This window comes from Trichosurus vulpecula, chromosome 5, assembly GCF_011100635.1.
Source record: "Trichosurus vulpecula isolate mTriVul1 chromosome 5, mTriVul1.pri, whole genome shotgun sequence".
In the NCBI taxonomy this organism is placed as follows: Eukaryota; Metazoa; Chordata; class Mammalia; order Diprotodontia; family Phalangeridae; genus Trichosurus; species Trichosurus vulpecula.
This window is the reverse complement of record NC_050577.1, coordinates 293,866,495-293,886,840: the sequence shown is the minus strand read 5'-3', so window position 1 is coordinate 293,886,840 and position 20,346 is coordinate 293,866,495. Positions and strand designations below refer to the sequence as shown.

General features: G+C 52.6%; 1 protein-coding gene across 4 annotated transcripts in view; it reads right to left on the bottom strand.

The window, feature by feature from the left end:
• Positions 1-6,559: 6,559 nt before the first annotated feature.
• The window catches only part of TOM1 (target of myb1 membrane trafficking protein), a 50,890-nt gene continuing 37,103 nt past the window's right edge, over positions 6,560-20,346 (bottom strand). The window contains exons 12-16 of one of the 4 annotated variants that reach the window (XR_005010487.1): positions 16,252-16,327; positions 11,494-11,553; positions 9,712-9,754; positions 8,362-9,291; positions 6,560-8,258 (exon numbers count right to left, since the gene is read on the bottom strand). Coding sequence is in view for 3 of the 4 variants with exons in the window: in XM_036760422.1 (XP_036616317.1) it covers positions 9,155-9,291; positions 9,712-9,754; positions 11,494-11,553; positions 16,252-16,327 (316 nt within the window). In the remaining variant the exon portion in view is untranslated. Of the gene's footprint in view, positions 9,292-9,711; positions 9,755-11,493; positions 11,554-16,251; positions 16,328-20,346 lie in introns of all 4 variants that reach the window. The other 3 variants (XM_036760422.1, XM_036760423.1, XM_036760421.1) reach the window with 3 other exon arrangements.

The window sequence follows — 20,346 nt, the reverse complement described above, 5'->3', positions numbered from 1 at the left end:
TACATACAAGATAAATACAAGTAACAGTAACAGCAGTAGAAGTATAGAAGGATTAATAATTGTCGTTCACTTGTTTTCGGTTGTATCTGATTCTTGGTGACCCCATTTGGAATTTTCTTGGCAAAGATACCGGCATAATTTGCCATTTCCTTCTCCAGCCCATTTTACAGATGAGGAAGCTGAGGCCCACAGGGTGAAGTGACTTGCCCAGGGTCACACCTCTAGGAAATGTCTGAGGCTGGATTTGAATTCAGGAAGATGAGTCTTTCTAACTCCAGGCCCAGCGCTTCACCTGCTGCGCCACCTAGCGGCCCGCAGGAATAACAGCAGTACTTGTTTGCGTAATGTTTTAAAACGTGCAAAGTATTGTATGTGTGTGTATGTGTGCGTACATATGCACACACTATAGACACACATGTGCATAGGTATACACAGACTACATTCACATGCACACACACTAAATAAACATATGTGTGCGTCTATATTTTTACGCACACAAGTGTGTGTGTGCATTCTCGTTGGATCCTTACGACAACCTCAGGAGGTAGGTGTTATCCGCATTGTACAGATGAGGAAACTGAGGCAAACTGAGGTTACGTGACTTGCCCAAGGTCATACAGCTACAACTCGAGAGGCAGGATTGGAATTCAGGTCCTTCTAACTATTAAGTACTATTTTAAATAGAAGGTAGTTTCGGGGAGAATCAGGAAAGGCTTCATGCGGAAGATAATGCTGAGCTGAGTCTTAAAGGAAGAGAAAAGAGAAAGGAATGCCTTCCGGGCTTGGGGTAGGGGTAGCGTAAAGGCACTGGATGGAAGGTGGAGTGTCCTGTGTGAAGAACAGAAGAAGGCTAGCCTGGCAATCAGAGTGTGTGTGTGTGGGGTGGGGGCGGGGGAGGACAGGGAATCAGTGTCCAGTGATGTTGGAAATGTAGTTTGGGGCTGGGTTTTGTAGCTTTAAAAAAAAAGGAGTTTTCATTTTATTCTACAGGCAATAGGGAGCCGCTAGAGTCGCTTGAGGAGGGGAGTGACAGGGACAGTTTTGTGCATAAGAAAATTCGCCTTGTCAGCAGTATGGAGGAAGAATTGGAGAGGGAGAAGGTGGAGCTGTTGCAATAAGCTAGGTGAGAACCGAGGAGGGTCTGAACGGGGGAGAAGGGCTCGAGAAGCATTAAATCCATGCGGGGGAGGGGACCCGGAGTCCCCACTTGTGCTTGAGGGAATCTTTCTCTGCTCTCCCAGGATTACTGGAAGGAAGTGCTCGGTCACACTTAGAGCCCTCTAGAAATGTGAGACACTCAGAGGAGTCTGCTCTCTGGGCTGGAGTTTTCAGGCTCTAAATGGAGGCGTGGGAGACGATTGCTGCCCAGGCTCCGGACCACGGTGGGGTGCTGCTGCCATCTAGTGGCCAATGAATGTTAGAACCTTTAGAAGCAAGAACATAAGGCTCCATTGGCGGGACTTTGTCATCTTCCAGACAGAATCAGTACCACAGTCATAGAATTTGAGCTTGTTTTTATCTTTGTATCACCAGTGAATAATAACACAGTAGGTGCTTAATAAGTGCTGGTTGGTCGATTGATTGAAAGAGCTCTTGGATATCCCCTAGTTTTGTGTCCTGGACCCCATTGGCAGTGATGAAACCTACTGGCCCCTTCTCAGAATTACGTCTTTAGATGTACAAAATGAAATGCATAGGATTACAAAGGAAACCAATTATGCTGAATAAATTAATAAAAAATCAGGGAATCAGGCTAAGAGTCTTATATCTAATTAAACCCATTCATTTCATAAAGACTCTTAACGCCCAGCAAGGTTGTTTTTGATCCAAAGCCAAAGTAAGGCAGAATTCAAACTCAGGTCCTCTGACTCCAAATCTCTTTCTTTTATGCCTCCTTGGAATGCCTCCAGAGCACTGGGCATATCACAGATGGCATGGATGGGTAGAGAGTTGAGGAGACTTGAAGGGTGACCCTCCCAGGGCCCAGAGAGGAGAGATGAAAGAAGGAAGGCTGGGGGCTCAGCGGGGGATGCGCCCTCTCCCCCCAGGCTGAGCTGGAGGTGGGGCCATACATTAAGGCGGAGACAATGCCAGAGACAAAGAGCCAGGGCCAAAGGGAATATTGCGACCTGAGAGGTTGTGTTGTCATAGAGGGAAGGACTTTCATGTGTAGGATAGACTAGGGCCCTTTCAACTCTCAAATGTGGTGATTTCTCTGACCCAGGGCTTAGAATCCAGAGCATGGGGTGGGTAGAGAAGTTAACAGTTAAATATAAGGCGTGGTTAGAAAAAGAGGCAAGGATCTGAGGAGGGATGCTTGTGGTATTTTTCCTGGCAGCCTGGGGAGCTGGGAGAAGAGGTGAGCTAAGGCCTTGGTGGTATCCTACCAAGTTCCTTCCCTTCCCACCCCCCCCCCCCCGCCCCCATCTTCCATTTCTTTCCTTTCTCGTCCCCCGCACAAAAGTATGGAAGGACACTCCACCCTCCCCTGTCCTGTAACTGCAGTCTAAGAATGGATGAGGTGGGGAAGGGTATGATTCCTGTGTGGGGCTGGCGGTTTCCAGCCTCCCCTCCCTTCTGGGGCCCCCTTCCTCAGCTGCCTGGCCTCCTTCAGCCTGCAGCCAGGTGCCAGGGGGCCTCCCCTGGGGATTTTTCCAGGCCCCTCTGCCTTGTTTGGGGTGGCCTGGGCGGGCTCCACCAAGCATCTGGTTCTACTTTAGTCTGGAGGGCTCACTTCCTGTGAGTTGTAAAGTGATCTGTTGAGGGGAGGTTTAAAGCAGCCCTAGGCCCCAAACACTGGAGCCTCCAGGAAACCTGAGCCCCCTTTCCCTCCCCAAGACCTAATGGTTTCCTTCCACTGGCTCGGCTTTCTCAAAACACATCAGAATCTGAAGAGAAAGCACAGAGGGGGAGTCACGGAATTGGTTTGATTTAATTCTGATTAATATTTATTAGGCACTTGTGATAACAAGCCTAGAGGTTGCCTGGCTTAGTAGATAAAAAGACCTGGGTTCAAAGTTCAAAACTTCTGACACACAGAGGCTGTGTTTCCCTGGACAGTTGCCCTCGGCATACCCTCTGAGACTAAAAGTTGCAGAGAAGAACCTGACCTATATTGGTAGAGGGAGTCTCTTCACTTAGGTGTGTCTTATGCTGATGAATTCCCAGTTCTAGTCCCTATTCCCATGAACAAGGCATTGGGCTGGGTGCTGGCCCCAGTTTCCTCATTTGTGAAAGGAGGTGGCTGGACTAGATGACCTCTGAGGTCCCTTTCCTACCTAGGGCATCATACAGGGGAAATACAAAGTATACACAAAGAAATACAAACTGTCAAGCAATCAGTCAACAAGCATCTTTGTGCCCGGCACTATGCCGGGTGCTGGGGATACAAAGTATTTGTCTGTTTCCTACAGGCTAGACTATCCCAAGTCCTGTCCAGTTGTGCGCCCTCACGGCCTCAGTCCAAGGTGTGGCTGTTTGCCAATCACTTCAGCTTTGGGCAAATCCGTTCCCTTTGCTAGGCCAGTTTCCTGACTGAGTGACTCAGTGCCTTTCCTGAGATTACCTTCCATTTAGACTCTATATATTGTTTATACATAGTTGTTGGCATGTCTCCCCATTAGATTGTGGGCTCCTGGAGGGCAGGGACCCTGTTTTGTCCCTTCTTTTTTCTAGTAGGTCCTTGATGCTTGTTAGCTGACTAAAGATTTTGGGGTGACTAACTATAGTAACACCCCCATTTATCTGATGGTAAAACTAGTGGAAAGCATTACTGTCACGGAATCATAATTCAAAGAAGGCAGGGCCTAGGGTCAGAAGATCTGGCTTTGACTATTCCATCTGATACTTACCAGCTGTGTGCTCCTGGGCAAGCTACCTCTCTGACCCTTTGTCTCTTCCTCTGTAAAATGGAGATCCTACTTGCCCAACCCACCTCATGAGGATGTTGTGAAGAATGTGATTTGCTAAGTTTTTCCACTCTATATTTTTCTTCTTAATCTTGCTATATTTGTTTGTGCAAAAGCTTTTAATTTTTATATTATCAAGTCTATTTTTTTAAAAGAATGTGATTTGCAAGTCTTAAAACACTTACACAAATATCCATTATTGTTGGACCTCCAAGCAATTGGGAAAAGCCTCCATACACCATGGAGAAGAATAGCCCCAAAGCTCATGCAGAGAGTCTGTGTTATTGTTCAGTTGTTCAGTGTCCGACTCTTTGTGATCCTATTTGGGGTTTTCTTGGCAGAGATACTGGAGTGGTTTGCCATTTGCTTCTCCAGCTCATTTTCCAGATAAGGAAACTGAGGCAAACAGGGTTAATGGTCATACAGTGAGTAAACGTCTGAGGCCAGGGTTGAACTCAGGTGTTCCTGACTCTAGGCCCACCACCTGAGTCTCAAGGCACCCTAGAATTTTGACATTTCAGAGCTGGAAAGGCCCTTGGAGATCATTTAACCAGAAATCTCTCATCTTCTGGACAAGGAAATTGAAGGCTGTGTCCAAAGCCAAGAAGGAAGTTAGTGTGAGAATCAGATCTAGGACTCAGGTCTCCCAGGCCAGTGCTCATGACTCCCAGCCCAGCACTTTCCACAGTACCATGGATCATGATCATGGATCAAGGACCATAAGGGACCTCAGAGACCTTCTGGTCCAGGCCCCTGATTTTATGCTTGAAGAGACTGAGGCCCGGAGAAATGACTGACTTGTGTAAGGTGACTGAGGGCATTATGAGCAGACTCAGCAACTAACATCAGCTCCTTCCTCTGGCTCCAGAGCATTCTTACATCATAGAACCACAACAAATATTGACTCCAAATGGATTTGATGTGTTATTTGGTTTGTTTTTGCTGATAGCAAATCAGATATGGTACGGTGTGTGTGTTTGTATATAGTGGGTGAGGAGGTGAGGGAAGAGAGACACGAGTCTGTGTGGGGAGAGGCAAGGGGGTGCTGGTGAAAGCTGACATGATGGAGCCAATCCCATCAATCAACAAGCATTAATTAGGTGCCTTCTGTATGCCAGGCACTGCTGGGGCTGAGGACTCACGAAAACTCCCTCATGGAGTTGGCCTTCTGTCTATGAAGTAACTAACAGCTCTCAGTCCCAAGATAAAAACTCCCCCATGGAGTTGGCCTCCTGTCTATGAAGCCCTCGGTCCCAAAGGAGGAGCCAGGAGGCACAATAGGAACAAATATTTTGTGGTCTCCAAGGGTGATGAGTCACAGGTGCCATGAGTTCCCATACCCCACAAAATGCCAACAGATGCAGTGATTTATAGGTGGAAGTGCTGGAGCTCAGAGGCCACCCAGCCCAATCCACTCCTTTTATAAACGAGGAACCTGAAGCTCAGAGTTTAAATGACTTTCTCAGGGTCTTACAGCCAGTAAGTATCAAAAAAAAAAAGGATTTGAACCAGGTCTTCCTCACTCTATCTACTATGTGGATGTAGGGCTGTAATGAAATCCAGAATATGGATCTGAGGCTCAAGTGACAGGCTTGGCTTCCAGGGTTGGGCAGGTGATAGCTCACTGGATTTTGTCCTGCTCAGACCATGCCCAGATTATTCTTCTCTGTTCTGGGTGGCTTATTTTAGGATGGACCTTGATAAGGTGGATAGCATTTGCAGGGGGCCAATTAGGACAGTGAAGGGCTTTGAGTCCACATTACACTACGGTTGGCTGAAGGAACTAGGGATGTGTAGCCTGAGAAAGAGAAGACTGGGGGCAGTGGGCATGGTGACTCTTCAACTATCTGAAGGATTGCTGTGTAGACAGGCACAATGGTGCCAAGTCTGGAAGAAAGGGGGAAAAATGCGATTTAAGCTTGCTCTAAAGAACCTTTCAATGATGGAAGCTGTTCCTGAGTGGAGTGGACTGCCTTGGGAGGTAGTGAGCTCTCCCTCATCAGATGTGTTCAAGCCAAAACTGAATGTCCAATTGAAAGCTCTGGTGCCATGGGGACTCTCATTCAGGCAAGGGGTGGATGGGATGGTCTCTGAGGTCCTTTCTGACTCGAGAGACTGAAACCCTCTAAGGGAAAGAGGGACTCCTACTAGTGTAGGAGTGAAGACCCTGCCCATCTCAGCAATCCTAACAGCATCACTGCTAAAGCACAGTAACTCATGTTCCTCTTGAGGTCCCTGAGTTGGGAAGGAAAGTTGGAATAATTTCTAGGATGCTGTGTTCGCTAAGGCAGGATTTGTGTAATATGTCTTTAAGTGTCTTCCAAAATGCCCAAAATGTAAAGAAAAACCATAACTTTTGAGGCTAAGAGAAAGCAATTTTGATTCATGCTTTAGCCTTGAGTGTGTGGGGTGCCTCATTCAATCATTGCTGCATGAGAAGCACGGTTTTGCACAAAGTGTCTGCTTCATTGAGAAGCTGAGAGATGGCTAGAGCGAGGAAGACCTGGGTTTGAATTTGAAGTGTACCGGCTCTGTGGCCCTGGGCCAATCAGTTCATCTTTTAGCAGGGGTTAATCTGTGTTAGAGGGAGGGGTTCCCTACAAAGATGAAGCCAGAGGCCTGATTCTGAAAAAAAGGAGTCCTCAATTTCATGTCTTCTAAGGATGTTTTTAATGCACCAAACACTATACATAGGATTGGAAAGGAAACCCATTCTATGGAAATACAGCGATCAAAATCAGAATGTCCAGAAGTCGAGACTTCTGGGACACCTTGTATCAAAATAAACAAATAGCTCATGGGCTCCAGGTTAAGATCCTTGATAGAGGACCCACATAAGGCCTGTTGGAAGGTCCCTTAGGGCCATCCAGTCCAGTTCTTGATAGAGAAAAATATCTTTTAACATCTATGAACAATGGTTGTCCCACTTTTACTTTAAGAACCTATGTAAACTTGAAGGAAGCTGGGGATTCTGAGTCAGAGGTGAGGAGGAAGTGCATTTTAGGTATGAGGGAGTGGAGATGGGACTGCCACAGATGAGAAGCAGGCCAGGCATCATGGCAGACCACAAGATGCTTGGGGAGGAGTGATACAGAACAAGGTTGGAAAGGGAAGCTAAGGCCAGCTTGTGAACACCATAGGAATTTGTATTTGATCCTAGAGGTGCCGCTGGAGGCTATTGGGTCTGGCGGCGACATGGTCAGATCTGTGCTTTTGGTAGCTTTACAGAGGCTGGTGGGGGGAGGCCTAGTTCAGAGGGGATGGAAGCCAGAAAGCAGCTGTGGAGGTGGAGAGAAGGGCTGATGCAAGATGTTGGGAGGGTACAAATGACAACTGATTACTGAGTGATTTACCATGACTCAATGCCTTGCCATCAGCTTTGCTGCTGCAGCCTGAAGAGCTGGGCAGGGGTCCCCATGGGTGGGGTCCCCCTTAGAACTCAAGCTCTGTGAGAGCAGGGATGGCCTCTTTTCTATTTGTATCCTCAGCACCTAGCACAGTGCTTGGCATACAGTAAGCACTTAATAAATGCATTTTTCATTATAGGTGTCAGTGTTTGTTTGTAAACTTGTGTCAGGCTCAAGCCATCTTGGAGGCTCCTACCCAAATCAAGAAACCTCTCCATGATATTTCCTGCAGGGGCTCCCTGCTTGCAGACCTCCAGCAACGAGGTGCTCAGTACCCACCAAGGAAGCCCACTCTACATTCCTCTACACGTATGCAGCTCAGTGGAAGCCTGCCATTCCCATTCTCTTCTGCTGTGAGTCTCATGTCGGGGGTGGGGGGAGGGGGTCAACACCACGAACTCTGACATGAAGGACCGGGCTGGGGGAGGAGGAGGGTATGGGCAGGACCTGGGGGGTGCAGGGTGGGCAGAGTTGGCTGGTGCCCAGGTGCTGGGCCGGGGTAAGCCTGCCACGTCTACTGGAAGCCCCGCTGTCCCTACCAGCTGTGTGACCTGGGACAGTGTCTCCAAGGCTCATCATGGGCAGGAGGAAGCCTGGCTGGCACCCTGCTCAGGGTGTGATTATGTCATGCTGGAGGGGCCTCTGGGTGATGCTGGGAGCTCTGTTGAACAACTCTGGCTCACTCCCCCGCCCACTCACATCATATCGCATGTCTGGGATGGTCTTTGCCCTGTCCAGGTCCGGGTTTCCCCTCTGAGGGCTGAGTCAACAAAGGGCTGGAGGAATTGCTTTTCCACTTTTAATATGGAATACACAAAAGGCCAATCTCCCAGGTACATGGATATCTCTGAGTTGGTCTGGCCCAGCTAGATCCTCATTTCTTCCCGCATGTGTGTTCTTGGTTGCTGGAGAGGCTGCCTGGTGGTGGGGCCTTGCCTCTTCCCTAGGAAGAGGGGGACAGGGGTAGGTGGAGTGGGTGTCATGAGCAGGCAGCTCTAAGGCACAGCTGTAGACCTGGCCTGGGGCCAAGGGGAGCCCAGACTCACCCCTGAAAGTGCGCTTGCTCTGCAGAGACCCCCGGTGCCAGCGGAGCCTCAGCCCTCACTTGTGTGCTCTGGTACCTGGCCTTTGTGCAGCTAGAAAGGGGCCCCCGGGGGCCCTTCTCCTTCTGTGGACTGAGGGCCTGGCCTGGGAAGTGAGGAATTGGAACTGTGTGCAGCATTCCTGGGGCCGGCAGGAAGGGGAACTGATTGTCCAAGGGCTGGATCTTGGAGAAGCATCATAAACCTGACAGGGATGCTTGGGGGACAATGCCGCCTGCCCATCCTTGAGGGTGAGCTGAGATTGGGATCCTCAGACAGGATTGAGAACTGAAGCTAAGGGTCGGGTGGGCAGAGGAGGCCACCCTGGGGAGAGGTACGTGGAAGAGAGATGCCCTGAGAGAGAAGGGGACCACAGGAGGTCGACAGAAGCAGTCAGCCTAGAGGTGGAAACTATGGGAAATAGCAGGGGGGCATCTAATTATGCCACAAACACTCAGCAGAGGTAGTGGTTGGAGGGGGAGGGGAGGGAAGAGGCCAGACTGTCCCCTGATACTGGGCCACCCACCCCAGCCCCTGGCCCCCTCGACGCAGCTGATGTCCTCTACAAAGTTTTGCCAAGTTCTGGCCCAGCCCACATTACCTCTTGGGATAAAAGCTAACAAACCACCCCAAAGCAGCCTAATCGCTGAGGCTGGAGAGGAGGCCCAGAGGGACCTCCCTGTCCTGGCCCCAGCCTAGCAGGTAAAAGGAAAGGGGCCTCCAGTCCCCCAAGGTGCAGTGCCCTCGAACCTAGGGCTCACAAGGCAAAGAGGGAGTCATCATCCTTGTCCTTCTTCTTCTGGGGCGCAGAGCTGGGTGATCCTTCTGGAGGGCTGGGGAGGGTGGGGAGCCTCTCGGCAGCCTTGGCCCGTTCTTCCAGGAATTTGTCAAATTCTTTGATGGAAAGAAAGAGAGGAGGGTCAGGATGGCCAGAATACAGGAAATGGAGTGTCCAGTGCCAGAGAGAGGGGTACAGTGGCCCCAAAGGTTGGATGACAGACTAAGAGCTATGTCCTCCCAGTAGAGGGGTGGTGGCCCACAGGCCTGGAATGGGGCATATGCTGTTAGAAGTGGTCAATGTGTCAGTTTACTTTTGCCTAATGGTTCTTAGTTACTTGGAGTGGGGCGTTAGTATTGGAAAGGGACAGCAATGCCCAAAAAAGCATCAATAAAACTTTTTTTTTTTAAATAAAGGGATAAAGGAGTAAATTTTGTTCATTGTAAGCCACCAAGTTTCCTTAAAAGAAACAAGATTTTCATATGGGCATGCCAAGAAAGCAGAAAGGAGTAGAGAAGAGGAGGAAGGGAGACCACTACCTTCGCTGGTGACCCCTTTGGCATCCTCCGCTTCGTTTCCCTGAGGAAGAAGGAAATGGATCATGGGGTCGACCATGGCATGTTAGCTACGCCCAACCCTCTTCATTCTCTATACACATATAAAGGAGCTGGGTCTACTCAAAATCACAAAGGATGTGAGGGGCAGAGCTGGGACTCAGCCTCCGATTCTGCCTCTGGGATCAACCCACCCCCCCATGGACATAGAGAGGAGCCCCCCATGGCATCCCCAACAAATGGGTGTCCAGCTTCTTCCTGAAGACCCTCAGTGTTGGGGACCTCACTACCTACCAAAGGCGCCCTCAGCCTCTCAGGCAGCTTTCACTGATACCCAGAATAAAGAATGGTGGGGGAGAGGAGGCAGGGAGGAGGGGCCGGAGACCACAAGGCCGCCCATCCTTCTCTGGAGTCCTTCCACAAGTCCCAGGAGATGCAGTTAGACCATGGGTACCTAAGAGCCCCAGGACCCTCCCTGCACTCACCTGGGGCACATGCTCTTTGGTTTCACATTCAAAGTTCTTCACACCCTGGGCCCAGCCTCCCTTTCCAGCCTCTTCCGATATGTCCTCTCTATTCCTCGCTCAGTAGGCCATCTCCCACCTCTGTGGCTTTGCATGACGGGCCAGGAAGGGCCTCCCTCCTCTCCCCCCTCCCCCCCCCCACCTTCTATCCCTGACTCCCATGTGCAGATTCACAGGAATTCAGTCTCCATTCATATACATACTTGTTGCCCTCATTAGAATGTAAGTTCACTGGGCACAGGCTTGTTTTATTCTTTGTACTTTGTAGCTGACTGACCGGTCAAGAGAAGAGGGCCATGATGGTTTGGGACAGGGTAGGAGATGGGCTCAACATTGCCCCTCAGCCAAGACCCCAAGGCCAACTTCGCCAGGGGAGAATGGAGCCTTGGCATGGAGAGCCCTGGAAGTCTGGGTGTGAGTTATGGCAGGGGCCCCTGCTCCCTTCTCCCCGAAGTCCCTCAGCATCTTGGAGTTGGGGACCACCTAGTCCAACTCATACGTGAACAATATACTTGAAGGGACTTGTGTTGGTAGAGGGGAGGGGCCCGCTGCCTCCTGAGGGGGCCCCCCTGGCCTGTGCTGATGGAGGCGAGGGGCCCCCCTGGCTTGTGCTGGTAGAGGGGAGGGGTCCGCTGCCTCCTGAGGGGGCCCCTGTCCCCTTCTGGACATCCTGAGCTGTTAGGAAACCTCCCCTTCCCCTCTCGTCCCCTTCCAGCCTTTGCCCTGGATAGACCAAGTGGCCCCTTATGGTTAGGCCGCTGACCTCCTTCCTTGAAGGGAGGCTCCCAACAGGGCTCTCACTGTCTGCATGTCTCCTGATGTCCCTGGGCCTCAGTTTCCTCAGCTTTAAAAGGAGGGGTGGGATTAGATGGGCCCTTCTCCTCCTTCCAGTCTTCTTCCACCTCCCTCCCTTCCACACACTCAACAGGCAGCTATACTGACCTTCTCCCTGTTGTCGACCCAGTCCTTCTACTGCCCAGCTCTGATCTAGCATCCTAGCAGCCCCCTCCTCAGGCTCCCCGGCTCTTCCCACTCTGCCCACCCTTTCCTCTGGCCACTTCATAAAGATTCTCCCATCCTTTTTATGGGGGAAGGGGGTGGGGGGGTTGGTCCTGCCCTCAGGAGAGGATGAGGCTCCCTGTCTGCTCCCCCAGGGACCAGCACAGGGCATGATCGAATCTCCTCAGGCTTTGCTGCCCATGACACCTGGCTCCTTACTTGGGGCCTGGGGGCTACTCACCACATCGGTGGAAAGCCACTGCTCGATGTCCTCCATGAGGGAGGCCTGAGTGACTGGGATCTGGAAGGCAAGGAGAGAGAGACACGTGAATACAAGCCACAGATCCTAGAGGAGCCGCCTGTGCATGGCATTGTGGGTGACTCTGGAAGCACCTGCCATTGGTCAGAGAGAGAAAATCTGGGCCCAGGCTTGGCTCTACCATGTACTGGCCAGGTGGCCCCGGGGCAAGCCCTTCACCTGAGATGTTAAAGGGATACTCCCAGGTAAGGAAACCCTCTCTACTGATCCAGGTTGTCACCTTCTCTCAAGCCTGAGACTCAGAGAGTTGTCTAGAGCTCCTGCCAGATTTTTGTTGTTTGTCCTATTTTTGAAGAGGACCCAAGACATCATGAGTGTGCCCAACCAGATTAAGAAGTAACTGGGAAGTGTTTAAGAAAATAAACAAAAATGCAATACAACATATATAATATTAATTTGTGGTTGGCGCCACTAGACTGGAGGGTAAGTGACCTTCCCAGGGTCCCACAGCCAGGACTTGTCAAAGGCTGGACTTGAACCTAGCTGTCCTGGCTTGGTGGGTTAAGGTTCATGGGAGGGTTTTGGAGTTCTTCCTCTAGCTCACATGGTTACAGGGTAGAATCTGGCAGGATTGTGACAGTATATGGTTGAGGGCTTCTAGGCTTCCCATTGACAGATGGGCCCAGGGAGTCTGGAGACAGACAGTGAGCAGTAGGCCAAGCCCAGTGTGGGCCACTGGTGAAGGCCCCTCCTAGTCCAGGGTGCTCCCTTCAGGTTGAGGGGCTGTTGTCCAAAGGAGTGCCCATCTTGCTTGAGCCCACACAGTGACTGTGGCTTTTGTCTAAGGCCCACCTCACCTCTGGCTGCTGGCTCTTTGATGGGAGAACCACAGACTGACCCCCTATCTTCCTGTATCTGCCTCTGAAGGCTCAGATCTCATAATGGAGCCCTATGAAGCACTAGACGGGATAGAAGCATTATGACCAAGAAAAACTGGGTTGATGGCCATGGCCAGTGGTTGCTGCATGGGGTCCTGGCTGCCACAGAGGCAGCAAAGGAGTTTGAAGGGGGCCAGTCTTTCTTCATAAACCATGGCTAGGAAATAATGGGGGGGTGGGGGAGAAAGAGAGGTGGAAAAGAAGAGAGGGAAGAAGAATGGGGGGGAAGGAAGAGAAGACAATGACAGAGAGGGGAAGGGGGAGAGGCAGAGTGGGGGAGAGAGGGAGGGAACAAAGGAGAGGAGGAGGAGGAGGAGGAGGAGGAGGAGGAGGAGGAGGAGGAGGAGGAGGAGGAGGAAGAAGAAGAAGAAGAAGAAGAAGAAGAAGAAGAAGAAGAAGAAGAAGAAGAAGAAGAAGAAGAAGAAGAAGAAGAAGAAAGAGAGATAGAGACACAGAGACAGAGAGACAGAGAGACAAGGACAGAGCATATGGATTGGGATGTGGAGGGCAAGTGAGGGAAGGAGGAGAGAGGGGCAGACTGAGGATGGAGGGGTAGCGATGAATGGAGACATTCAGATTTAGAGCGAGAGAGAGAAAGGGAGGAGGAGGAGTAAGACAGAGACACACACACAGATTGACTGTTCTCAACCAAACACTCATCCCCAGGCTCCAGATACCGCCAAGCACTGTGCCCTCCATGGGCCATCACCCCAGAATGGTTCAGAAAACCTCCCAGGGCAGAAGGCAAAAAGACCAGAGCCAAGCAGCAGGGGCCCCCCTGGGCACCATCAGCCACCACAGCCCTTCCAGCCCCACCCAGGAGAAAGCTCACCCCCGGAATTGTCCCAGGCAGCCTAGGCCAAGGTCCTGACCCTGAGGAATCGCCAGATGCCCAGAGCTGCAGAGGCAGAAGCAGAAGGAGGAGCCCCACCCAGCTGCAGCAGTGACTAGTGGCCTGAGCCCTTGGGCAGCCTGCACCCGCCTTCCCAGGCTGGCAGAGGAGCAGCACAGGCATGCCTAGACGAGGGGATGCCCCTGTGGGCTCCCCATCCCCTCGCCAATTCTTTGCCTGGCCATGCCCCCAAATGCTCCCTTGTTCTGGGCTCCCCTGGCCCGGCCTCACCATTCCCTGATTCACCATCCAAGCGCTGAGGGCCTCCTCACTGCTGCCTTCCATCTAGTTGAGAAAACGTCAGCACTGAAGGCTGCTGCCAATGGGGTGGACACAGGACAATGGTCTAGGGGTTCCCAGGAAGCCCAAGTCTTCCCCTAGGGGAACACTGATTCAATCTGCCTTATTGATTTTAAGGGTGGGGGAGGAAAAGGGGCTGCTCCATCTCTGGCCCCCCTCACAGAGAACCTCTCAAGCTCTGAATGGTGGGGGTCTTGGTCCAAGGATCCAAACGGCTCCGAGAGAAGTGAGCTCATAAGCTTGTGGGGCACAGTATGGAAATTCTGGGGATTGCAGGCTCTGAGTGGAGCCCAGGGTGGTATGAACTTTCACACAATCCCAGAGGTCATTTTGTCCAGTCTCCTGCTCTAGGGAGGAATCTCTTCTCACAATCCCCATGAGTGCTTATAGATAAGCTCTCTGCTTGAATACTTTCAGTGATGGGATGCTCACCACTTTTGGGGTTTTTTTGAGGACAATTGGGGTTAAGTGACTTGCCCAAGGTCACACAGCTAGTAACTGTGTCAAGTGTGTGAGGCTGGATTTGAACTCAGGTCCTCCTGACTCCAGGGCCGGTGCTCTACTCACTGCGCCGCCTCACTGCCCCACTCACCACTTTTCAAAGAGCTATCACCCCTGCCCTCCCCCAGCAGAAATCCTTTCCCTTTAGAAATTATTAGGGTCCTTCAAACAGGCATGGTTACACAAGCTTCACTCAGAAGTACTAATAATGACTAGGATTCTTCCTTTTCTGGAAATCCGCCATGCCCACTATGACCCTGCTCCCACCCCCAACAGTACCAATCCCCTTGTGGTCTGAACCATGTCTGCGTCCTTGATCACGTTCCAAGTGGACATTGTCTACTGTGCCGCACCCAGCTGTGTGATTCTGGGCCAGTCACTAGCCTTCTCTGAGCCTCAGTTTCCCCATCTGTAAAAATGGAGATAGTGCTTGTATAGCTTGCCTTCGAGGGTATGTGGAAGGGGAGGTATCAGGGCTACTCAATATCAGCACTGATTTCTAATCATTTCCTATGTGATGGGAGGGGGTGGGGAGGGGGGACAGTGGATAGCTCACTGGCCTGGGAGTTGGGGGTCTGAGGCCAAGTCTGAGCTGTGCTCCTGGCCGGCCCATAAGGCCAGTCCATATGGGGTGGGCCTCAGTCTCTTCCTCTGAGAAATAGGGGAAGGCCTGGGGCTCAGCAACCTCCTCTGTCAAATGAGGCTGTTGGACCAGAGGTGGCCTCAAAGGTCCCTTGTAGCTGTGATGGTCTATGAAAAGTCCCATCTTTACGACCACTCAGGCTGGAAGCAGATCCCCCGTGTCCACCAAAGACTAATGAAGTGATGCTCCCTCTCTTCTAGGGTTTTCTTGCAAATGTAGTAAAGAAGTCTCTCCCCTGGCCCCATCCCTCAGCCCTTCTGGCCCCAAACACACCCACACCCATATCCACACTCCACACCCCACACCCCACACCTACTCATACACCCCTCCTGCCACGCCTCCTTTCCCCACACATTTTACACACACACACACACACACACACACACACACACCCCACACACACCCCACCCCCTTGACCTCCACCAACTCCTGCCTGGCTGTTTGCTGGAGTTCTTGGGACACAGGGCAGGGAAAGGGGCCCAAGGACCCCACGACTTTGTAGGAGCAGAATCTGAAACCCAGGGAGGGGAAGCAACTCAGATCCTAGCTCCAGAGCTGGCAGGGCCCCGAGGGGCCACTCAGCCCAACCCCCTCACTCTGCAGATGAGGAGACAGGGACTTGTCCAAGGTCACACAGGTACAAAGTGGAATTTAAACCCACGTCCTCTGTCTCTGAGTACAGCCTATTAGTAAAAACCCACTGGGCCTCCAGGTGGTATAGTGGCTAGTGTTGCAGTCAGGAAGACCTGAGTTTGAATCCTGCCCTGGATGCTATGTAACCCTGGGCAAGTCACTGAATCCCTCATGTGCTCTGCCATGATGCTTCTCCTCTGGGTCCTGCCACTGACGAGCTGGGTTACCTTGGAAAGAGTGCTTCCCCTCTCTGGTTTCTGTCTCCTTTGTGAGACGAAAGGGCCGGCCCAGCTGATGCCGGCGTGCCACACGTCCTCGGCCCATTCCCGGGATATGATGAATTGAGCTGAGCTAACCCTGTCTCCCTCCCCAGCATCCCCCACTCAGAGTAAGCGAACATGCCCCACTCTGCTCTCTCAGGGAGCTGGGGCTGGGACACAGATAGTGGGGCCTGCCTGCTGGGCCCCAGGCCAGAGTGTGGCTCCCATAAAGGCTTGCTTGGCACCGCACGTCTGGCCCTGAGTTCTGGCCCCAGGCGTCCTCACAGGGTCCTTGGTTAGGGATGGAATTCCAGGAACTAAAGAAGTCCCTGAGTCCAATCTCCCCATTTTCAAGAAGAGGAACCTGGGGCCCGGAGAGCTGTAGGGGCTCGCTCAGTGTCACTCAACCTGACTCCAACGCCACAGCTCTCCCCACTCTGCTGTCCTGCCTGGCTGCATGACCCTGGGCGAGCAGCCTGTGACCACGGAGATCTATGAGACCATAAGCTTCCTGTGCTTGCGGACTGTGAGGCTTTTGTGCCTGTACCAGGTGTGGGCCCTTCCCAGACTCACCGCTCCAGTGCTTTGCTGCCGGGCATCCAGGGCTCCTGCCAGCCCGTCCTTAGCCTGGGGGGCTTCGTACTTGACTCTGAAAGAGACAAATGGGAGGGTTCAGGATGAAGCTGGGCCCAGGATGGGAAATGTGGATGACGTGAGCCAGAGAAGGCACCCAGGGGCCCACATGGTCTCAGCCGATGGAAGACCCAGGGTGTGGGGTACAGATTGCCTAAGCCCGTGTCTCTTTGGGCCCCTTCCTCTGCAAAACGGAACCAGACCCAGTCCTCAGCCCCTGGGAGGCCCGTAAGGCCAGGCCTGGAGACAGGAATCCTGAATCCTGCCCCACTTATTAGCAGTGAGACCCTAGGCCAGTCCCTTCTCTCCTAGCCTTGGTTTCCTCCTCACCAGTAAAATAAAGACAGTGCCAACCACCCAGGGCTGTTGGGAGGAGCTATTAAAAGTCCTGGGGGCTGTGAGGGGAACGACTGATGGAGGAGGCTTCCACCCAGGCCCAAGCTCTACCTCCAGCTAGCCATCAGCTCTGCCCTCATTCCTGGGAGGCCACCAGGCCCCTCTTAGAAGGTAAACTCCTTAAGAAATGTGCCTAACTTTTGTTCTGTGTCCCCAGGACCTAGCACAGTGACTGGCAGACAGACAAATGCTCATTAATTGACTGATTAATCAGGCTGCAAGCTGCCACCGACTTAGACTGTGGCCCCACTAATGGGATGTCAGTCCTGGAGAACCTTTCTTCCACTTAGGCTCTGTCAGTGACAATTCCCTCTAAACCACGGAGCCTCCTCTCCAGGGTGAGCTCAAACGGCTTCCCAGCCAGCCCACCTGGCCTGGAGGAAGCCAAGCGGGAAGGTGGCCTCCTCTAGTCCCAGAATGGGAGGTCCTAGAGGAGAATCACAGAGGCTGAGAAGGCAGAGGGGCTGCAATCTGCACCTGCGGGGGGGTGCACTGCTACCGGTGCGGATGCTATCAGAACTCTGAGTAGAGTACAAGTCACAGGATGATGGGAGGGACCTCCAGTCTCGGATCCACTCTCACTTTACAGAGAACCAAATGGGTCCACAGAGGTTGGGGGGCTTGGCCAGGGTCACACAGGTAAGTCCAGACCTTATCCTTGTGATGTCGTCGGTCCTCTTTGAGAATGAAGGACAAACAACAACAGAGCTGAACCTTGGCCCTGCCGCCCCTGGTTCCACAATCCGCCAAAGAGCCTAGGACCGTTAGGTCTTCTCATCCAGCACATTCTGGGGGCCAACACAGGGTTACCCCACTGAGGCTGCGAGGGGGCACCGCAGCACTGAGAGTCAGGAAGACCCGAGTTCAAATTCTAACTCTGGATAACGACTAGCTGGGCGGCCCTGGGCAAGTCACTTAACCCTGTTTGCCTCGGTTCCTATCTGTAAAATGGGGATAATAGCCTCCACCTCCCAGTGCTGAGTGGAGTGCCGGGCACACAGCAGGCACCACAGAAATGCTTATTCCTTCTCTTTCCCCTCCCCCGGCTCCTCCGCTGGCTCTGCCCATCTGCCCCACTCTTCCTTCTCCCTTCATTAGGTGCCTCCTCAGCACTGACCCACTGGGATGATGCTCGGATCCTGCTCTCAGGGAGGGCAAGGACGGACTCCCTGGCTTCCGGGTCCTTTCCAGTCGAGCCGAGGAGCAGGGTGACCTCCTACACGGCACTGAGGCTCCATGGGCACTTTCCTTATCTGCCCAGTGATGGACAGGATGGTGTCAGTGGTCCCCCGCAGCATCGGAGGCAGGACCCGGGGATGAGGATCACTGAGCAGAGGACTGGACACGGAGGTAGGAGGACCCGGGTTCAGACCTCATGGCCATGGCCAAGCCACTTACCTCAGTTTCCTCATTTGAAAAATGAAACAACCTCAGAGAATTACTGCCAGGCTCAAAGGCAGACATGTATGCAGAGGTCTTAGTTAACCCTCAGGTGACAGACAAAATGTCACCTAGATCCTTATTAGGACCCAGCAATAGGCCTGGCAGCATGGTGTCCATCAGTCACTCAACAAACATTTGTTAAGCACCTACTATGTGTCAGGAGTTGGAGATGCAGAAAGAGGTCAGAGACAGCCCCTGCCCTCCACAAGCTCACAGGCTCCCGCAAGCAAATATATACAAACAAGCTACAGACGGAGGAGCTAAGAGGGACAGGGAAGAGTTCCCTGTAGAAGGACTTAACTCTACAAAGCCCATTCCACAGATGAGGGCACTGAGGCAGAGGAAAGCGAAGTGATGTGCCCAGCCGGGTCACGGGGGGGGGGGCCCGTGGGTGGGTGGGTGGGGAGCACGATTCTAAATCCCGTCTTCCTGCCTCCAGTCCAGCCCTGGGAGCTGGAGCGGCCTCGCCCGGGAGTTCCCAAAGGAATGACAACATTGTTCTAATCCCTAACATTGTTTTTACCATGACTGAGTCCCAGGGTGCAGAGTGACTCCCATTTTCCTCCCTCCACACCCCAGCGAAGTGAGTCAGCCCATTCTCTTGGCAGCATTAAGGGGAGACTGGATCCAAGCCTCTCTAGACCCAGAAAAAGCAGCTGAGGCCGAGAAAGGCGGGGAGCCTGGCAGAGGCCGGGAGGCAGCCTAGACCCTGCCTTCCAGTGGCCAGGAAAACGAGGGAAGGAGACAGACGCTGCTGTGTCTGAGAGCAAGGCCCGGGGGAGCCAGGGTGTAATTAGAGGGAGGGCGGAGGCCAAGTAGCTTCCCTGGCATCTCAGAGAACCCCGGTCTGGAGGGTGCCAGTTCTGGGCAGACAGGCCGGGTGGGCTGTGACTGACCCATGTGAGCCTCTGGATACCTATGCAACCGAATGCTTGGTGAGTGACCCCATGACTTCCAGGTCATGTTAAACACTCTCCTGGCTCCTAGGCATGGCTGAATTCATTCTGGCCTCAAAGGAGCCTTGTGAATGAATTAGCCCAAATTCCTAGACAACATCTCTCAAGGTAGAAAGAACTCACCAAAGAAACATTGCTGGGACTCTGGCTGCCTGCCCTGACACCCATGATGCAGCTCACCTCTGGGAGGTCAGTTAGGCAAATCCCAACCTCTCTGGGCCTTGGTTTCCTCATTTGTCAAATGAGAGGGGTGGACTAGAGATGACTGGCTGAGTCACTGAGGCTCAGGTTGGTTTAGAGAAAAGGGAGGCTGAGCTGGCACTTCTAGCTCAGGGCTCTTCCTACTACACCACACTTCCTCCAGTCCTGGTAAGAGAAATAGAGACTGCAGATACCCATGCTGAAGGGGTTGCAGGACTTGCCTTCCCTTTAGAATGGCAGACATCAGTTCAAGAAGCACACCGACAGTGTTCCCTGCAACCCTCACTGTTAAGCAAGATGTAGACCTACTGTGCGCTCCTGCTCTTCACCAAGCAGCACATCATTTCCTCCCCATACCTATTGTGAACCCTGTGCTCCTGCTCTTCACCAGGGAGCATACCTACTCTTCGCCCTGTGCCCCTGCTGTTCACCAAGGAACACACCTAGTATGCGCCCTGTGCCCCTATTCACCAAGAAGCACACTATTCCCTTTCCACCCTCCCCATTACTACTGTGCCCAGCACCCCTCACTGTTCACCAAGAATCACACCTACTGTGTGCCCTGAATCTCACACTGTTCAGCAAGAAGCACGACTACTGTGGGCCCTGCATCCCTTGTTGCTTCTGCCCTGTAACTCAGCTCCTCTCCATCTCCTCTAGGCTGTTCTCCCAGGAGGGGAGGGTGCACATTGTACATACATAATTTCTCAAAGGAGAGGGAGGCCATGGTGGTTGGGATACTCAGGGCCATGGGTGGGCTTCCCTAATTGCCAATCCTTAGTGGCCAAGGAAGGCAGGGATGGGGGAGAGAAGAGAATCAGATCCTCCCAGTGTGGTTGAAAGCCAAGGGCCTGGGACATCTGCACGAAAGAGCTGCCGTACTCGACGGCATGCAGGACGAAGAGTGTCACCACCAGGCCGCTGATGAGGAAGAAGGGAAGGAAGGGCTTCAGGTGCTTCTAGCACTGCTGGGCCCACATGCCCACACACAGGCAGCGAGAGGAGCTTCAGCTGCTGCTGGCCAAGGGCTGAATGCAGG